At 42.2% G+C, this 16,995-nt stretch overlaps 1 protein-coding gene across 1 annotated transcript in view; it reads right to left on the reverse strand.

The window, feature by feature from the left end:
- kif6 (kinesin family member 6) overlaps window positions 1-16,995 on the reverse strand; it is a 217,028-nt gene that overhangs the window by 61,710 nt on the left and 138,323 nt on the right. Inside the window, exons 14-15 of the mRNA XM_021585670.3 lie at window positions 4,359-4,461; window positions 2,947-3,002 (exon numbers count right to left, since the gene is read on the reverse strand). Coding sequence (XP_021441345.2) covers window positions 2,947-3,002; window positions 4,359-4,461 — 159 coding nt within the window. The remainder of the gene's footprint in view (window positions 1-2,946; window positions 3,003-4,358; window positions 4,462-16,995) is intronic.

Below are 16,995 nucleotides of genomic sequence, written 5' to 3' on the forward strand. Positions count from 1 at the left end.
ACAATATCTACATTTTAAATAGAACTATAACTAATATAACTAATGAAACTTATACTCTGTTTAATTATATCTGATTAATAATATTAATTAATAAGGAAGGGTTTGTGGAGCATGAGACATGGGGTAATTAAATTTAATAAATACCATTCCAGCCAGGTTGGAGGAGACAGGAATTGTGGGTTTTTAAGTAAGCAAAAAGGGTCGTTAACCTATGGTTGAACCGACTCAACTTAGCTCTGGGATGTTTAGATAGGCAGAGAGTGTTTTCCTGGGTTTTCCATTATCTGAAACTGTCTTCTAAATAGTGATGGATGAAGGTGAAGATTCCAGAAGTTAACAGATAAGTGTGTGTCTGGAGTGAGCGAGCTAGTGGGTTGTAATGAACTTTTCAACTGGTTGGAATCCTGGTTGATAGGAGAAAGGACGTTTTATAACCTATGACATCATATTTTGTATATAAACTGTTGTTTGTGGTTACATGGCAGCGCGCTCCGAGAATAAATACTATTATCTAATTTTGATAAGACTGGTATCTGTCTATTTTATGCAAATAGGAATCTTACAAATTCTTATAAAATAGACTGAGTGATTTAATTAATGTACAATCAATAGGAATTATGAAATTCCAGTGACAGTATTGCTTGTCCTATGTTGCTCTGCGTGTGCTCACTGCTCAATGAATGTCTATATTGTAATTGTTTTTAATAACCTGCCCAGGGACTGCGGTTGAAAATTAGCCGGCTGGCTAAAACCGTCACTTTTACTGAAACATTGATTAATGTGCACTGTCCCTGTAAAAATAAAATAAAATAAAATAAACTCAAATACAGGTACAGACTGTGTGTGGAAAAAGACTGAGACTCTCTACTATACAACGCAACATTGCAGAGTTATGTGCATCCTTTCAAGCAGACCCTTCTCATTAACGTGTAGTGAGTTATTCACAATTTTCGATGAAAAAATAAAGTTTTATATGTAAGATGGCTAAATAAAGAGCAAAATAATTGATTTATAGTATATTATTATTTGTGCCCTGGTCCTATAAGAGCTCTTTGTCACTTCCCACGAGCCGGGTTGTGACAAAAACACACACTCATTCTTATGTTTAATAAATGTATCGTATGTGTGTGGCAGGCTTACAATGATGGCAAAAGACAACATTTGAGAGTGCACTGACCCTGGTGCTAGAGGGGGTACGCAGCTGGAGGTTGAATGTTTTAAGGGGTACAGGACTATGAAAAGTTTGGGAACCACTGGTCTAGAATGTCATTGTACAGTGTTGCGTGAAGATTTCCCTTCACTGGAACTAACGGGCCTAGCCCGAACTATGAAAAACAGCCCCAGAACATTACTCCTCCTCTACCAAACTTTACAGTTGGCACTATGCATTGAGGTAGGTAGCGTTCCCCTGGCATCCGCCAAACCCAGATTCGTCCGTAGGACTGCCAGATGTTGAAGCGTGATTGATTAATCAATCCAGAGAATGCGTTTCGACTGCTCCAGAGTTTAATGGAGGCCAGCTTTATACCACTCCAGCCGATGCTTGGCATTGCACATGGTGATCTTAGTATTTTGTGCGGCTGCTCGGCCATGGAAACCCATTTAACTTCTTATAGTATAGGGGACGCTTGCAGTGCGGCAAATTCAAATAATGATATAAAATCAAACCTTCATTAAATCACACATGTAAGATACTCAATTAAAGCTACACTCGTTGTGAATCCAGCCAACATGTCCGATTTTAAAAAGCTTTTCGGCGAAAGCATTAAGAAGCTATTATCTGAGGATAGCACAATGTCAATAAAGAGGGTAGCATATTTCATTTCTGCAGGCGCTACACAAAACGCTTAAATAAAATATAAAACATGCATTACCTTTGACAAGCTTCTTTTGTTGGCACTCCAATATGTCCCATGACAATTGTTCCTTTTTTCCCGATTAATTCCGTCCATGTATACCCAAAATGTCCATTTATAAAGCACGTTTGATCCAGAAAAAAACAGCTTACCAAAACACAATGTCACGACAAAACATTTCAAAAATTGCCCATAAACTTTGCCAAAATATTTCAAAATACTTTTGTAATACAACTTTAGGTATTTTTAAACGTTAATAATTGATCAAATTGTAGACGGGGCAATCTGTATTCAATACAGCAAGTAAACAAACCATGCTCCTTTTTTCGTCTTGCGCAACTCTCAACAGTGTAACGTTGTTCCAGGATGTGCTTCCTCTTCGTTGCACAAATGATTAACCTCAACCAAATTCCAAAGACTGGTGACATCCAGTGGAAGTCGTAGGAACTGTAAAATGGTTCCTATCAAATGTCCCTTGGCAAAGACAACAGAGGGAACGGTCAGAGGCAAAAAAGAAAAAAAATCTGAACAGTTAGTCCTCGGGGTTTTGCCTGCTACATAAGTTCTGTTATAGTCACAGACATGATTGAAACAGTTTTAGAAACTTCAGAGTGTTTTCTATCCACACCTACTAATAATATGCATTTCATATATTCCTGGCATGAGTAGCAGGAAGTTGCGCCAAGCTGTTGTTGCTCCTAGACGTTTCCACTTCACAGTAACAGCACTTACAGTTGACCGGAGCTGCTGTAGCAGGGCAGAACGAACTGACGAACTGACTTGTTGAAAAGGTGGCATCCTATGACGGTGTCACTTTGAAAGTCACTGAGCTCGTCAGTAGGGCCATTTTTACTGCCAATGTTTGTCTATGGCGATTGCATGGCAGTGTGCTCGATTTTAAATACCTGTCAGCAACGGGTGTAGCTGAAATAGCCGAATCCTATAATTTGAAGGGGTGTCCATACTTTGTATATATATTTAGTGTACGTATACATCGAATTTGTATGCGGTGAGTCATGACTTACAAGAATAATATTGTAATGAGTGGCTATAAGGTTATGCTAGCATTTGGTGCTCGTATGTAACTTACTGACTCCGTTTCTGGCTTCGTTCACCTCCTCCCCATATGCTTTAGCCTCAGCAAACCTACATAGAAACAAAGATATCAGTAGGCAAAAATTTCATGCAAAACCCTGTTTCTCTTTCTGTACCTGAGCCATGTCAGGTTAAAGGGACAGTTCATGAGAAGTCCTCATAAGGATAGTAAAACAAAGTGGGGACATTTCGCCGGTCCCTACAAGGAAAAAGTCTAGTTTAGGGTTAGGGTTACTATTAGGGTTAGGGTTACAATTAGGGTTAGGGTTTAGGAGTTGGGGTCTCCGGTTAAGGTTAGGTTTGGGGTTAAGGTTAGGGTTTAGGATAAGAGTTAGGCTTAGTGTTAGGGGTTAGGAAAAAAATGATTTTGAATGGTAATCAATTGTTTGGTCCCCACAAGGACAGTAAAACAAACGTGTGTGTCTGTGAGTGTGACTATATGTGAGAGAATGTGCTTGTGAAGGGATTGACACAGAAAGCCATTACCATCACATTTAACAGAGCTCCGCTCCCCTTCAATTCATGTCTGTACCAAAAATGGGGGATCGGCGAGGAGAGAAAATGAAAAACTAAAAGATATGCCGTTGGGGGTATGGGCCGACTATTCAGTGTCCTTGTCTATCAACAAGATGAGTGAACTCATGTACACTTCCCCTGTATTTAGACAGTGAAGCAAAACGTTTACATTTGTCTCTATGCATAATTTTGGATTTGAGAGCAAATGTTTAATTTGGTCAATTTCATATGGTCACAAGCTTGCAAGAACTATGGGACCAAATACTACACTTTTGACTACTTTGATACACTATAAGTCAATTTGTCCAAACACTTCGAACTTTTCAAATGGGGGGCTAGATACATAAAGTGCTTTCATTTCTAAATCGTAAAACAGATTTGTATGAAAATACCCTTAAATTAAAGGTGACATTCTGTACTATTGACTAATTTGATACATCTCAAATATAAAATGCTGAAGTATAGAGTCAAAATAAAAATGTTAGCTTCACTGTCAAAATACATATGGAGGGGAGTATATCCTGACCCAGTGACCCCAAACAGAGTGGACAGACAGCAAAACATCTCCAAAAGCATATTGCTCTGTTTTGTACAGACCTAAACTGTCCTTGAGCACGCTACCCAGCAACATTATGCAAATTAGTTTGGTTACTGTTATCCTGGTACACTCAAAATATTTCACACGTTTCACAGAGGTACACCTCAGTTCACACTAGGACAAATAAAGTTACTATCAATTTCTATGCACATAGGATAAGTTCAAAGTCTGTTCAAGTGCTATCGATCTATTTTCAGGGTTTATCAACCGTAGCAAACTTTCAGATTAAAAACTAGGAACAACTGGTAAACTGAAATCGAAGTTCCCAATAAGGCCTCCCCTTGCCCTCTGACCTCTGTTTGAGCAGGGCCTTGTTGTCCTCGATGGTCAGCCGGTCTTCATGGTCTCTCCTGAAGATCTCAAAAGCCTCCTGTTTGCCCATCGACAGCTTGAACGCTGAAGAAGAATGGAGGGAGAAAGAATCATGAATGCCCATAATTTTTATACAGTATACCCACATGGCAGTCATAGTCACTAACCAGGTTTCCATCCAACCTTTTTATGCGAGTAAAGTATATTTCTGATTTAAAAAATTCACGACAGGCTTGGTGGAAACAGAACATTTGTCGGTAAATTAAATGTCGACAAAACTAAATTCATTGATGCTTGAAATGTCGGTGGAAATACTTTTATGCGCAAATATTGATATAATAACAATCATATCGAAGTAAAGTTCAGGTCACGCATGCAGTTTTTTTAGGCTACGACTAAATAAATGATGACACATTTCACAGGGTGGTGAAATGAGCTTGATGTTCTTTTTCGAAAAATATCAAGGGTCTTATTCTGGTGACATGATCACTGAACACTAGGCTGCCCATTTGACAAATAAAAATAAACTCGCTCTTTTGTCCATAATAATCTCATGTAGACTATACAGTATCTGTGAGCTGTTGGCAAGAGCACACGTGTCAATACCAAAGTGGGCACACTCGCTATATACCACAATATTTGGTGACAAAACCATCAGTAGAGTTGAAAATGCGATGGAAACCCATTTAACTTGTATTTTTTTTATTCAGGAATTTAACTGCAAAAGGTATTTTTATGTGCATTATGTCATAGCGCACAGCTTTATATCTGCAACAGTCAATTTGATGAGAATATATCTCTGGTGGGAAAATGTGCATTTTGTTTTTATTTTAGAATATGTCGCCCATTGGCGAATTTAGGTATTAGGCAACATGGGCAGCCGCCCAGGGCGGCATCTTGCCGGGAGCGGCATGGGGAACCGGCACCACAAAAATTGTAACGGTGACATTTGCGCAAACGGTTTTCTATTGCTCATTTGCATGTCACGTCAATGACATCATGTGACTATGTGGGACTGTGGCTAAATTAACCTTGTCGGAGTGGGCACTCTGATTCTAGTTTGTGAGCTAGGCAGGCTACTGCCTGGGAAGGTCTCCCACTAAGAAGTACATGATGGCGAGGGGGGCGGGGTAGGTTGACCTCAGGTCTCCCCACTAGAATACTGAGGTAGGGGGAGCGGGGGAATCTATCAAATAGCGCACCTCTAACTTTGTACAGTACTAATGCAATTAGTAAAATCAGTATGATATGCTACCAAATAAACCACAATTTATTCATAACACTGTGAATTTATAATTCACAGACAGCTAGTCGCCAACAGCGAGTCGGAGTCAGAGGCTGAGACGTCTATGGTCTCTACTCCTCCCGTTACGGGGTCTGAGACGCCGAAGCCTCCCACCATTAGCTCTGACAAATTGAAAACCCTAGTCATTGGCAACTCCATTACCCGCAGTATTAGACTTAAAAAGAATCATCCAGCAATCATACACTGTTTACCAGGGTGCAGGGCTACCGACATTAAGGCTAATCTGAAGATGGTGCTGGCTAAAGCTAAAACTGGAGATTATAGGGATATTGTTATCCACGTTGGCACCAACAATGTTACTATGAAATCGTCAGAGGTCACCAAGCGCAACATAGCTTCAGCGTGTAAATCAGCTAGAAAGATGTGTCGGCATCAAGTAATTTTCTCTGGCCCCCTCCCAGTTAAGGGGAGTGATGAGCTCTACAGCAGTCTCACAACTCAATTGCTGGTTCAAAACGGTTTTCTGCCCCTCCCAAAAGATAGAATTTGTAAATAATTGGCCCTCTTTCTGAGACTGACCCACAAACAGGACCAAGCCTGGCCTGTTGAGGAGTGACAGACTCCATCCTAGCTGGAGGGGTGCTCTCATCTTATCTACAAACATAGACAGGGCTCTAACTCCACAAGCTCCACAATGAGATAGGGTGCAGGCCAAGCAGCAGGCGGTTAGCCAGCCTGCCAGCTTAGTGGAGTCTACCACTAGCACAGTCAGTGTAGTCAGCTCAGCTATCCACATTGAGACCGTGTCTGTGCCTCGACTTAGTTTGGTCAAAACTAGACATGGCAGTGTTCGCCTTAGCAGTCTCAATGGAATAAAGACCTCCTCCATTCCTGCCATTATTGAAAGAGATTGTGATACCTCACATCTCAAAATAGAGCTACTTAATGTTAGATCTCTCACTTCCAAGGCAGTTATAGTCAATGAACTAATCACTGATCAAAATGTTGATGTGATTGGCCTGACTGAAACATGGCTTAAGCCTGATGAATTTACTGTGTTAAATGAGGCCTCACCTCCTGGTTACACTAGTGACCATATCCCCCGCGCATCCCGCAAAGGCGGAGGTGTTGCTAACATTTATGATAGCAAATTTAAATTTACAACAAAAATAAAGTTTTCGTCTTTTGAGCTTCTAGTCATGAAATCTATGCAGCCTACTCAATACATTTGTATAGCTACTGTTTACAGGCCTCCTGGGTCATATACAGCATTCCTCACTTTAACCTGAATTCCTATCGGACCTTGTAGTCATGGCAGATAATATTCACATTATTGGTGACTAATATTCACATGGAGAAGTCCACAGACCCACTCCAAAAGGATTTCGAAGCCATCATCGACTCAGTGGGGTTTGCCCAACATGTCTCCGGACCTACTCACAGCCACAGTCATACCCTGGACCTAGTTTTGTCCCATGGAACAAATGTTGTGGATCTTAATGTTTTTCCTCATAATCCTGGACTATCCGACCACCATATCGGACCACATTTGCAGTCGCAACAAAAAATATGCTCAGACTCCATCCAAGGATCATCAAAAGTTGTGCTATAAATTCTTGGACAACCCAAAGATTCCTAGATGCCCTTCCAGACTCCATCTGCCTACTCATGGACGTCAGAGGACAAAAATCAGTTAACCACTTAACTGAGTAACTCAATTTAACCTTGCGCAATACCCTAGATGCAGTTGCACCCCTAAAAACTAAAAACATTTGTCATAAGAAAATAGCTCCCTGGTATACAGAAAATACCCAAGCTCTGAAGCAAGCTTCCAGGAAATTGGAACGGAAATGGCACCACACCAAACTGGAAGTCTTCCGACTAGCTTGGAAAGACAGTACCGTGCAGTACTGAAGAGCCCTCACTGCTGCTCGATCATCCTATTTTTCCAACTTAATGTATTTTTGATACTGTCGCAAAACTATCTAAAAAGCAGCATTCCCCAAGAGAGGATGGCTTTCATGACCATTAGAAAGCTAATTACGGACTCCTCTTTAAATCTGCGTATTCCTCCAAAGCTCAGTTTTCCTGAGTCTGCACAACACTGCCAGGACCTAGGATTAAGGGAGATACTCAAGTGTTTTAGTACTATATCTCTTGACACATTGATGAAAATAATCATTGCCTCTAAACCGTCAAGCTGCATACTGGACCCTATTCCAAATAAACTACTGAAAGAGCTGCTTCCTGTGCTTGGCCCTCCTATGTTGAACATAATAAACGGCTCACTATCCATCAGATGTGTACCAAACTCTAAAAGTGGCAGTAATAAAGCCTCTCTTTAAAAAGCCAAACCTTGACCAATAAAAAATAAAAAAAACTATTGGCCGATATCTTCACTGAGACTGCACTCGTGAAGGTGGTAAATTACCTTTTAATGGCGTCAGACCGAGGCTCTGCATCTGTCCTCGTGCTCCTAGACCTTAGTGCTGCTTTTGATACCATCGATCACCACATTATTTTGGAGAGATTAAAAACTGGTCTACACAGATTAAATGGGTCTACACGGACCAAGTATAGTGGTCCTAAAACGGACCAAGTTCTGGCCTGGTTTAGATCTTATCTGTCGGAAAGACATCAGTTTGTCCCTGTGGATGCTTTGTCCTCTCACAAATCAACTGTAAATGCTGGTGTTCCTCAAGGCTCCACTTGGTGGTTGAAGGGGCCTGTGCTTTGGCAAAGTGGGTGGGTTATATCCTGCCTGATTGTCCCTGTATCGTTGGATGTGGCCACAGTGCCTCCCGACCCCTCCGGTCTCAGCCTCAAGTATTTATGCTGCATTTGTTTATTTGTCGGGGGGCTAGGGTCAGTCTGTTCTATCTGGAGTATTTCTCCTGTCTTATCCAGTGTCCTGTGTGAATTTAAGTATGCTCTCTTTAAGTCTCTCTCTTTCTCTTGGAGGACCTGAGCCCTAGGACCATGCCTCAGGACTACCTGGCATGATGACTCCTTGCTGTCCCCAGTCCACCTGGCCGTGCTGCTGCTCCAGTTTCAACTGTTCTGCCTGCGGCTATGGAACCCTGACCTATTCACTGGACGTGCTACCTGTCCCAGACCTGCTGGTTTCAACTCTCTAGAGACAGCAGGAGCGGTAGATATACTCTGAATGATCGGCTATGAAAAGCCAACTGACATTTACTTCTGAGGTGCTGACATGTTGCACCCTCGACAACCACTGTCATTATTATTATTTGACCCTGCTGGTCATCTATGAACATTTGAACATCTTGTCCATGTTCTGTTATAATCTCCCCCCGGCACAGTCAAAAGAGGACTGGCCACCCCTCAGTGCCTGGTTCCTCTCTCTGTTTCTTCCTAGGTTCTGGCCTTTCTAGGGAGTTTTTCCTAGCCACCGTGCTTCTACACCTGCATTGCTTGCTGTTTGGGGGTTTAGTCTGGGTTTCTGAACATCACTTTGATATATCAGCTGATGTAAGAAGGGCTTTATAAATACATTTGATTTATTGATTGATATGTGTTGAATTTTTTTCTGGTTTGTGTCCGAAATTGTTAAGAATACTAGAAAACCAGTCGACACACCACCAAGGTGAATTGGTTTAGTCTTGACTCTTGGTTTACAGTGTTGGGGGATGGGTAATGTATTGATGCTCGAGTGCCAAATTTGATTCTATTTGTCTTTGTTACTTCTTTTTGATATTTATGAGTCTTATTTCTGTATATATTTTTATATTAATATAGTTTTAAATGTTATGATTTTCTATTGTTTTGTTACAAAAAAACTTACAGTTCGTACAGAATGGCGCTGAGGAGGGGGTTCGCCCAGGGAGCCATACAAGCTAGAACTGCCACTGATGTCGCAAACTGGATGGAAACCTAACTACTGAAATACAGTGGGGCAAAAAAGTATTTAGTCAGCCACGAATTGTGCAAGTTCTCCCACTTAAAAAGATGAGAGAGGCCTTACATTTTCATCATAGGTACACTTCAACTATGAAAGACAAAATGAGAAAAAAAATCCAGAAAATCACATTGTGGGATTTTTTTATGAATTTATTTGCAAATTATGTTGGAAAATAAGTATTTGGTCAACGACAGAAGTTTATCTCAATACTTAGTTATATACCCTTTTACGGCAAACGTTTTCTGTAAGTCTTCACCAGGTTTTCACACACTGTTGCTGGTATTTTGGCCCATTCCTCCATGCAGATCTCCTTTAGAGCAGTGATGTTTTGGGGCTGTTGCTGGGCAACACGAACTTTCAACTCCCTCCAAAGATTTTCTATGGGGTTGAGATCTGGAGACTGGCTAGGCCACTCCAGGACCTTGAAATGCTTCTTACGAAGCCACTCCTTTGTTGCCCGGTCGGTGTGTTTGGGATCATTGTCATGCTGAAAGACCCAGCCACGTTTCATCTTCAATGCCCTTGCTGATGGAAGGAGGTTTTCACTGAAAATCTCACGATACATGGCCCCATTCATTCTTTCCTTTACACGGATCAGTCGTCCTGGTCCCTTTGCAGAAAAACAGCCCCAAAGCATGATGTTTCCACCCCCATGCTTCACAGTAGGTATGGTGTTCTTTGGATGCAACTCAGCATTCTTTGTCCTCCAAACATGACAAGTTGAGTTTTTACCAAAAAGTTATATTTTGGTTTCATCTGAACATATGACATTCTCCCAATCTTCTTCTGGATCATCCAAATGCTCTCTAGCAAACTTCAGACGGGCCTGGACATGTACTGGCTTAAGCAGGGGGACACGTCTGGCACTGCAGGATTTGAGTCCCTGGCGGCATAGTGTGTTACTGATGGCAGGCTTTGTTACTTTGGTCCCAGCTCTCTGCAGGTCATTCACTAGGTCCCCCAGTGTGGTTCTGGGATTTTTGCTCACCGTTCTTGCGATCATTTTGACCCCACGGGGTGAGATCTTGCGTGGAGCCCCAGATCGAGGGAGATTATCAGTGGTCTTGTATGTCTTCCATTTCCTAATAATTGCTCCCACAGCTGATTTCTTCAAACCAAGCTGCTTACCTATTGTAGATTCAGTCTTCCCAGCCTGGTGCAGGTCTACAATTTTGTTTCTGGTGTCCTTTGACAGCTCTTTGGACTTGGCCATAGTGGAGTTTGGAGTGTGACTGTTTGAGGTGTCTTTTATACTGATAACAAGTTCAAACAGGTGCCATCAATACAGGTAACGAGTGAGGGACAGAGGAGCCTCTTAAAAAATAAGTTACAGGTCTGTGAGAGCCAGAAATCTTGCTTGTTTGTAGGTGACCAAATATTTATTTTCCACCATAATTTGCTAATAAATTCATTCAAAATCCTACAATGTCATAGTTGAAGTGTACCTATGATGAAAATTACAGGCCTCTCTCATCTTTATAAGTAGGAGAACTTGCACAATTGGTGGCTCACTAAATACTTTTTTGCCCCACTGTACATACGTATGGACTAACATCAATAAATAAAAAAATTACACACAATTTAAATGAGAAGACTGGCTCTTTTCTTCTGCTGGTGCTGAGGAGGCGCAAGTGTCAAATGCACGTTAGTCATGTAAAAACAGAAGCACAGCCTATCCAGCCATGAGGCACAGTGCACATGGAAGGAGAGATGTGCCTTTTACGCCTGTGAATCTCGAACTTAGAAACATAAAACAACAATTGGTTTCCCCCCATTTCGTAACATTTTATTAAAATCCTCCCCTTAATCAATATCCTGGTCATTAACCAAAAGTAAACTATGAATAAAAGCATTTTAAATGGTCTACTGAGAATGCTTTGAAATATTTGAGGCTTTTTCCCTAAAGCTTTTTCATTATTCACAAATCATCCTATGGGACTCCCAATCACGGCCGGTTGTGATACAGCCTGGAATCAAACCAGGATTTGTAGTGTCGCCTCTAGCACTGAGATGCAGTGCCTTAGACCGCTGCACCATTTGCAGCAATCTAACAGATATTAAATATTTGAACATATGTAGGTTAACATATCTATATATATTTAACAAACATGGGGCAGGCAATCTAACGAACTAGGCTATAACGGACTAGCATTTGAAGCAATTAAATTGCCATAACATTGAAAATATTCCATTGTCTCTGTCATGTCCACAATTGGTAGACATCTATAGAAAAAAAGGAAATTACTATGAAAGAAAATATTTCAATTTTGTATATTACTCAGTTTTCATTTGATGACTTTATAATTTTCCATTCCTTTAACTAATGGGATATATTCCGGGTAGCCTCTGAGAATAACACTACAGACACCCTAGTTCGAATTCAGGCTGTATCACAACCGGCCGTGATTGGGAGTCCCATAGGGAGGTGCACAATTGGCCAAGCGTCGTCTGGGTTTAGCCAGTATAGGCCGTCATTGTAAATAAGAATTTGTTCTTAACTGACTTGCCTAGTTAAATAAAATATAAAAGGGCCTAAGTGGTCTAAGGCGGGCAGTGGTCTAAGGCGGGCCCGGCGCACAACTGGCCCAGCATTATCTAGGCTAGGGGAGGGTTTGGCCGGGAGGGTTTGTCCCATCGACTCCTGTGGTGTACCGGGCGCAATGTACGGTCGCTTCCGGGTTAAGCGGGCATTGTGTCAAGTAGCAGTGCAGCTTGGTTGCGTTGTGTTTCGGGGGATGCACGGCTCTGGATAAAAGTAAAATAAAGTCATCATCTCATCTCTGCTTAGGCAGTAGCAGCCATGCAGCGTTATTTCTGTACTCCCCATATTGTTCTTTCTTTAGTCATTCAATTTAGCTAGGCTCGCTGCAGAGCTGTCTGACGAAATCATTCTACTAGTTCGACAAAGAAGATACGGCATGCTTTCTTTCATGAACTGTCTCTATCCCTCCCTCTAGTTGTTGTGTTGTGTACATCTCTCTCTCATGCGGTCTGTGTATCTGTGTATATAACCTAACACAGCAGGCGTATCCATTTCTCCCTGAGCAGGAAATCAACAGGTGCAATGGATTATGGTCAATGCAGTTAATTACCATGTTTTTGCGCTGAACTGCATTGAATATTTGCTTACTAAAAACTAAAACTCCCTTCCGCCCAGTGGGCTCATAGCGCTCTGGTCAATAGTAGTGCACTATGTAGCAAATTGTTTATTAAGCTCTCAATGAAACTATACACGTGTGCTGGATATAACATTCCGTAAATTACAGCTTACAACAAATGAAGAACAAACAGTGGTTTACATTGATGAGAGGTGAGTTTACGGGATAATGTAGAGCACATCTTTGTTCCATCACATCAGGTTGTTTGCCTGTTGGGTTTGTTTCCTTTTGATGAGATCTGGGGCCGTATGTATCAAGTGTCACATGAGTAGGAGTGCTGATCTAGGATCAGGTTCACCCTGTTCATAGGGGAAACAGAAAGGTGGGGGTGTATGCTTAATGATTAACTACTCATGTTGTGATTATGATAACATACAGAAACTCAAGTCCTTTTGTTCACCTGACCTAGAATACCTCACAATCAACTGACCGTATTACCTCCCAAGAGAGTTTCCTTCGGTTATAGTCACAACTGTGTATAATACCCAACAAACAGATACCACAACGGCCCTCAAGGAACTACACCGGACTTTATACAAACTGGAAACCACATATCCTGAAGCCGCATTCGTTGTGGCTGAGGATTTTAACAAAGCAAATTTGAGGAAAACGCTACCGAAGTTCTATCAACACATTGACTGTAGTACTCGCTTAGAAAAAACACTAGATCACAGCTACCTGCCTTTTTGAGATGCCTTCAAGGCCCTCCCCCTGCCACGTTCTGACCTATTTCCTTTGTTTTGTATTTATTTAGTATGGTCAGGGCGTGAGTTGGGTGGGCAGTTTATGGTTGTTTTTCTATGTTTTGGGGCATTTCTATGTTTCGGCCTAGTATGGTTCTCAATCAGAGGCAGGTGTCATTAGTTGTCTCTGATTGAGAATCATACTTAGGTAGCCTGGGTTGCACTGTTTGTTTGTGGGTGATTGTCTATGTTAGTGGCTTGTGTCAGCACAGGTCTCATTTTGTAGCTTCACGGTCGAATTTGGCCTATTGTTTTTGTTACTCTCTTGTATAGTGTTCAGTCTTTCTTTATTAAAGATTTACCATGGACACTTACCACGCCGCATATTGGTCCTCTGATCCTTTTCGCCTCTCCTCTTCAGATGAAGAGGAGGACGACCGTGACACCCCCGGGTTGCCTTAGACATATTAGATCACGACTCCATTTTGCTCCTCCCTTCCTATAGGCAGAAACTCAAACAGGGAGAACCCGTGCTAAGGTTTATTCAAAACTGGTCTGACCAATCTAAATCCATGCTTCAAGATTGTTTTGATCACGCGGACTGGGATATGTTACGGGTAGCCTCTGAGAATATCATTGATGCTTACACAACACAGTGACTGAGTTCATCAGGTAGTGTATAGAGGATGTTGTACCCACGGTGACTATTGAAACCTACCCAAACTAGACACTGGATTAATGGCAGCATTTGTGCAAAACTGAAAATGCGAACCACCGCATTTAACCATGTAAGGTGACAGGGAATATGGTTGAATACAAACACCATAGTTATTCCCTCCGTAAGGAATTCAAACATGCAAATCGTCAGTACAGAGACAAAGTGGAGTCCCAATTCAACGGCTCAGACACGAGGCGTAAGTAGCGGGGTATACAGAAAATCATGGATTACAAAGAGAAAACCAGCCATGTCGCGGACACTGACGTCTTGCTCCCAGACAAGCTAAACACCTTCTTCAACCGCTTTGAGGATAAAACAATGCCACCGACATGTCCCACTCGAAAGGACTCGTTCTCCGTGGCCAAATTGAGTAAGACATTTAAGCGTGTTAACCCTCACAGGGCTGGCGGCCTAGCATCATCCTCAGAGCATGCGCAGACCAGCTGGCTGGAGTGTTAACGGACACATTCAATCTCTCCCTATCCCAGTCTGCTGTCCACACTTGCTTCAAGATGTCCACCATTGTACCTGTACCCAAGAAAGCAAAGGTAACTGAACTAAATGACTATCGCCCCATAGCACTCACTTCTGTCATCATGAAGTGCTTTGAGAGACTAGTCAAGGATCATAGCCTCTACCTTAACAGACACCCTAAACCCACTTCAATTTGCTTACCGCCCCTATAGATCCACAGACGATGCAATCGCCATCGTACTGTCCTATCCCATCTGGACAAGAAGAATACCTATGTCAGAATGCTTTTCATTGACTATAGCTCAGCCTTCAACACCATAGTACACTCCAAGCCCATTATTAAGCTCGGGGCCCTGGGTCTGAACCCCACCCTGTGCAATTGGATCCTGGACTTCCTGATGGGCTGACCCCAGATGGTGAAGGTAGGAAACAACACCTCCACTTCGCTGATCCTCATTACAGGGGTCCCACAAGGATGCGTTCTTAGCCCCCTCCTGTACTCTCTGTTCACCCATGACTGTGTGGCCAGGCACGCCTCCAATTCAATCATCAAGTTAGCAGACGATACAACAGTAGTAGGCCTGATTACCAACAATGACGAGACAGCCTACAGGGAGGAGGTGAGGGCCCTGGCAGAGTGGGGCCAGGAAAATTACCTCTCACTCAACATCAGTAAAACAAAGGAGCTGGTCGTGGACTTCAGGAAACAGCAGAGGGAGCACGCCCCATCCACATCGATGGGACCGCAGTGGTGAAGGTGGAAAGCTTCAAGTTCCTCAGCATACACATCACTGACAATCTGGAATGGTCCACCCACAGAGACAATGTGGTAAAGAAGGCACAACAGCGCCTCTTCAACCTCAGGAGGACCCTCAGAAACTTTTACAGATGCACAATGAGAGCATCATGTCGGGCTGTATCACCACCTGGTATGGCAAATGCACCACCCGCAACTGCAGGACTCTCCAGAGGGTGGTACGGTCTGCCCAACGCATCACCGGGGGCACACTTCCTGCCCTCCAGGACACCTAAAGCACCCGATGTCACAGGAAGGCCAAAAATATCATTAAGCACATCAACCACCAAAGCCACGGCCTGTTCACCGCACTACCATCCAGAAGGCAAGGTCATATACAGAGACATGGAATCACTGGCCACTTTAATAATGTTTACATACTGCTTTACTCATGTCATATGTATCTACCAAATTCTATTCTACTGTATTTTGTCAATGCCACTCCAATATAGCTTATCCTAATATTTATAATTCCATTCATTTACTTTTAGATTTGTGTATTGTTGTGAATTGTTAGATACTACTGCACTGTTGGAGCTAGGAACACAAGCATTTCTCTACACCCGCAATAAAATCTGTGACCAGTAAAATGTGATTTGATTTTATATAAATCAAATTCATTATGATCTAAAAGGCAACACTCATCCTAGTTCAGCGCCCATATTCAAAGTATCTCAGAGCAGGAGTGTTGATCTAGGACAAGCTTAGCCTTTTAGATCATAATCTGTGTGTGTGTGTGTGTGTGTGTGTGTGTGTGTGTGTGTGTGTGCGTGCGTGCGTGCGTGCGTGCGTGCGTGCGTGCGTGCGTGCGTGCGTGAACGTGTATTTGTCATATCTACATATTGAGCAGCTATGTTTAATGATGAATGATAGAGAAGGTCAGGATTATATCAGTCACCTCTTTTGCTACTTTACAGGGGAAAGGGTTAATAGTTGTAGGAGTTGATAGGTTTGGATTTCAGAACTTTAAATGTTATTAATCATTAGTTGTAATGAGACATAGCCGAGGGGCTACACCAGAAGTTAATGGTTATCTGTAAGAGGAAGGCATGTGGTGGGTGCAATTAAGCTTGGAATGTACTGAGAGTAGGGAAAACAATCACATGTAGCAGGCATTGGTAAGGGGAGAGAGCCATGGATTAGTGATGAACGGGGTAGAGGTCAGATCAGGTCAGAAAGAAAAGTGTATTACCCGTATCACTTAGTTCCCTACCTAGCAATAAAGATACAATGTTTAGCGAGAAGGAGGAGACTCCACCCAAAGTGGGGTACATATACCACAACTATTCTAAACATGTCTTTGTCTAATGCAGCTGTATTGACCTCTGGGAAGATTAAACTTGGTTTGAGTTTTCATAGTGTCCATTGAGTTTTTACTCTGAGAATTAGAACCTAGCAGAACTAAAAAAACAGTTTGTTTGATTTAGAGTCCACCAAAATAGCATGTGGTGCAAAGCATAAAGCCCCAGGTCTCGCTCTCTTTCTCTCAAAGACACGTCCACACACATTTACAAATACACAAATACACACAATCTGGCACACACCAGAGTTTATGTCTATAAGTAGAGTTGTAAATTCTCTGTGGTTATAACACTGCAGACACCACAAACATGAGACTCCT

Source organism: Oncorhynchus mykiss, chromosome 26, assembly GCF_057628025.1.
Source record: "Oncorhynchus mykiss isolate SJ-2025 chromosome 26, ASM5762802v1, whole genome shotgun sequence".
Classification (NCBI taxonomy): Eukaryota; Metazoa; Chordata; class Actinopteri; order Salmoniformes; family Salmonidae; genus Oncorhynchus; species Oncorhynchus mykiss.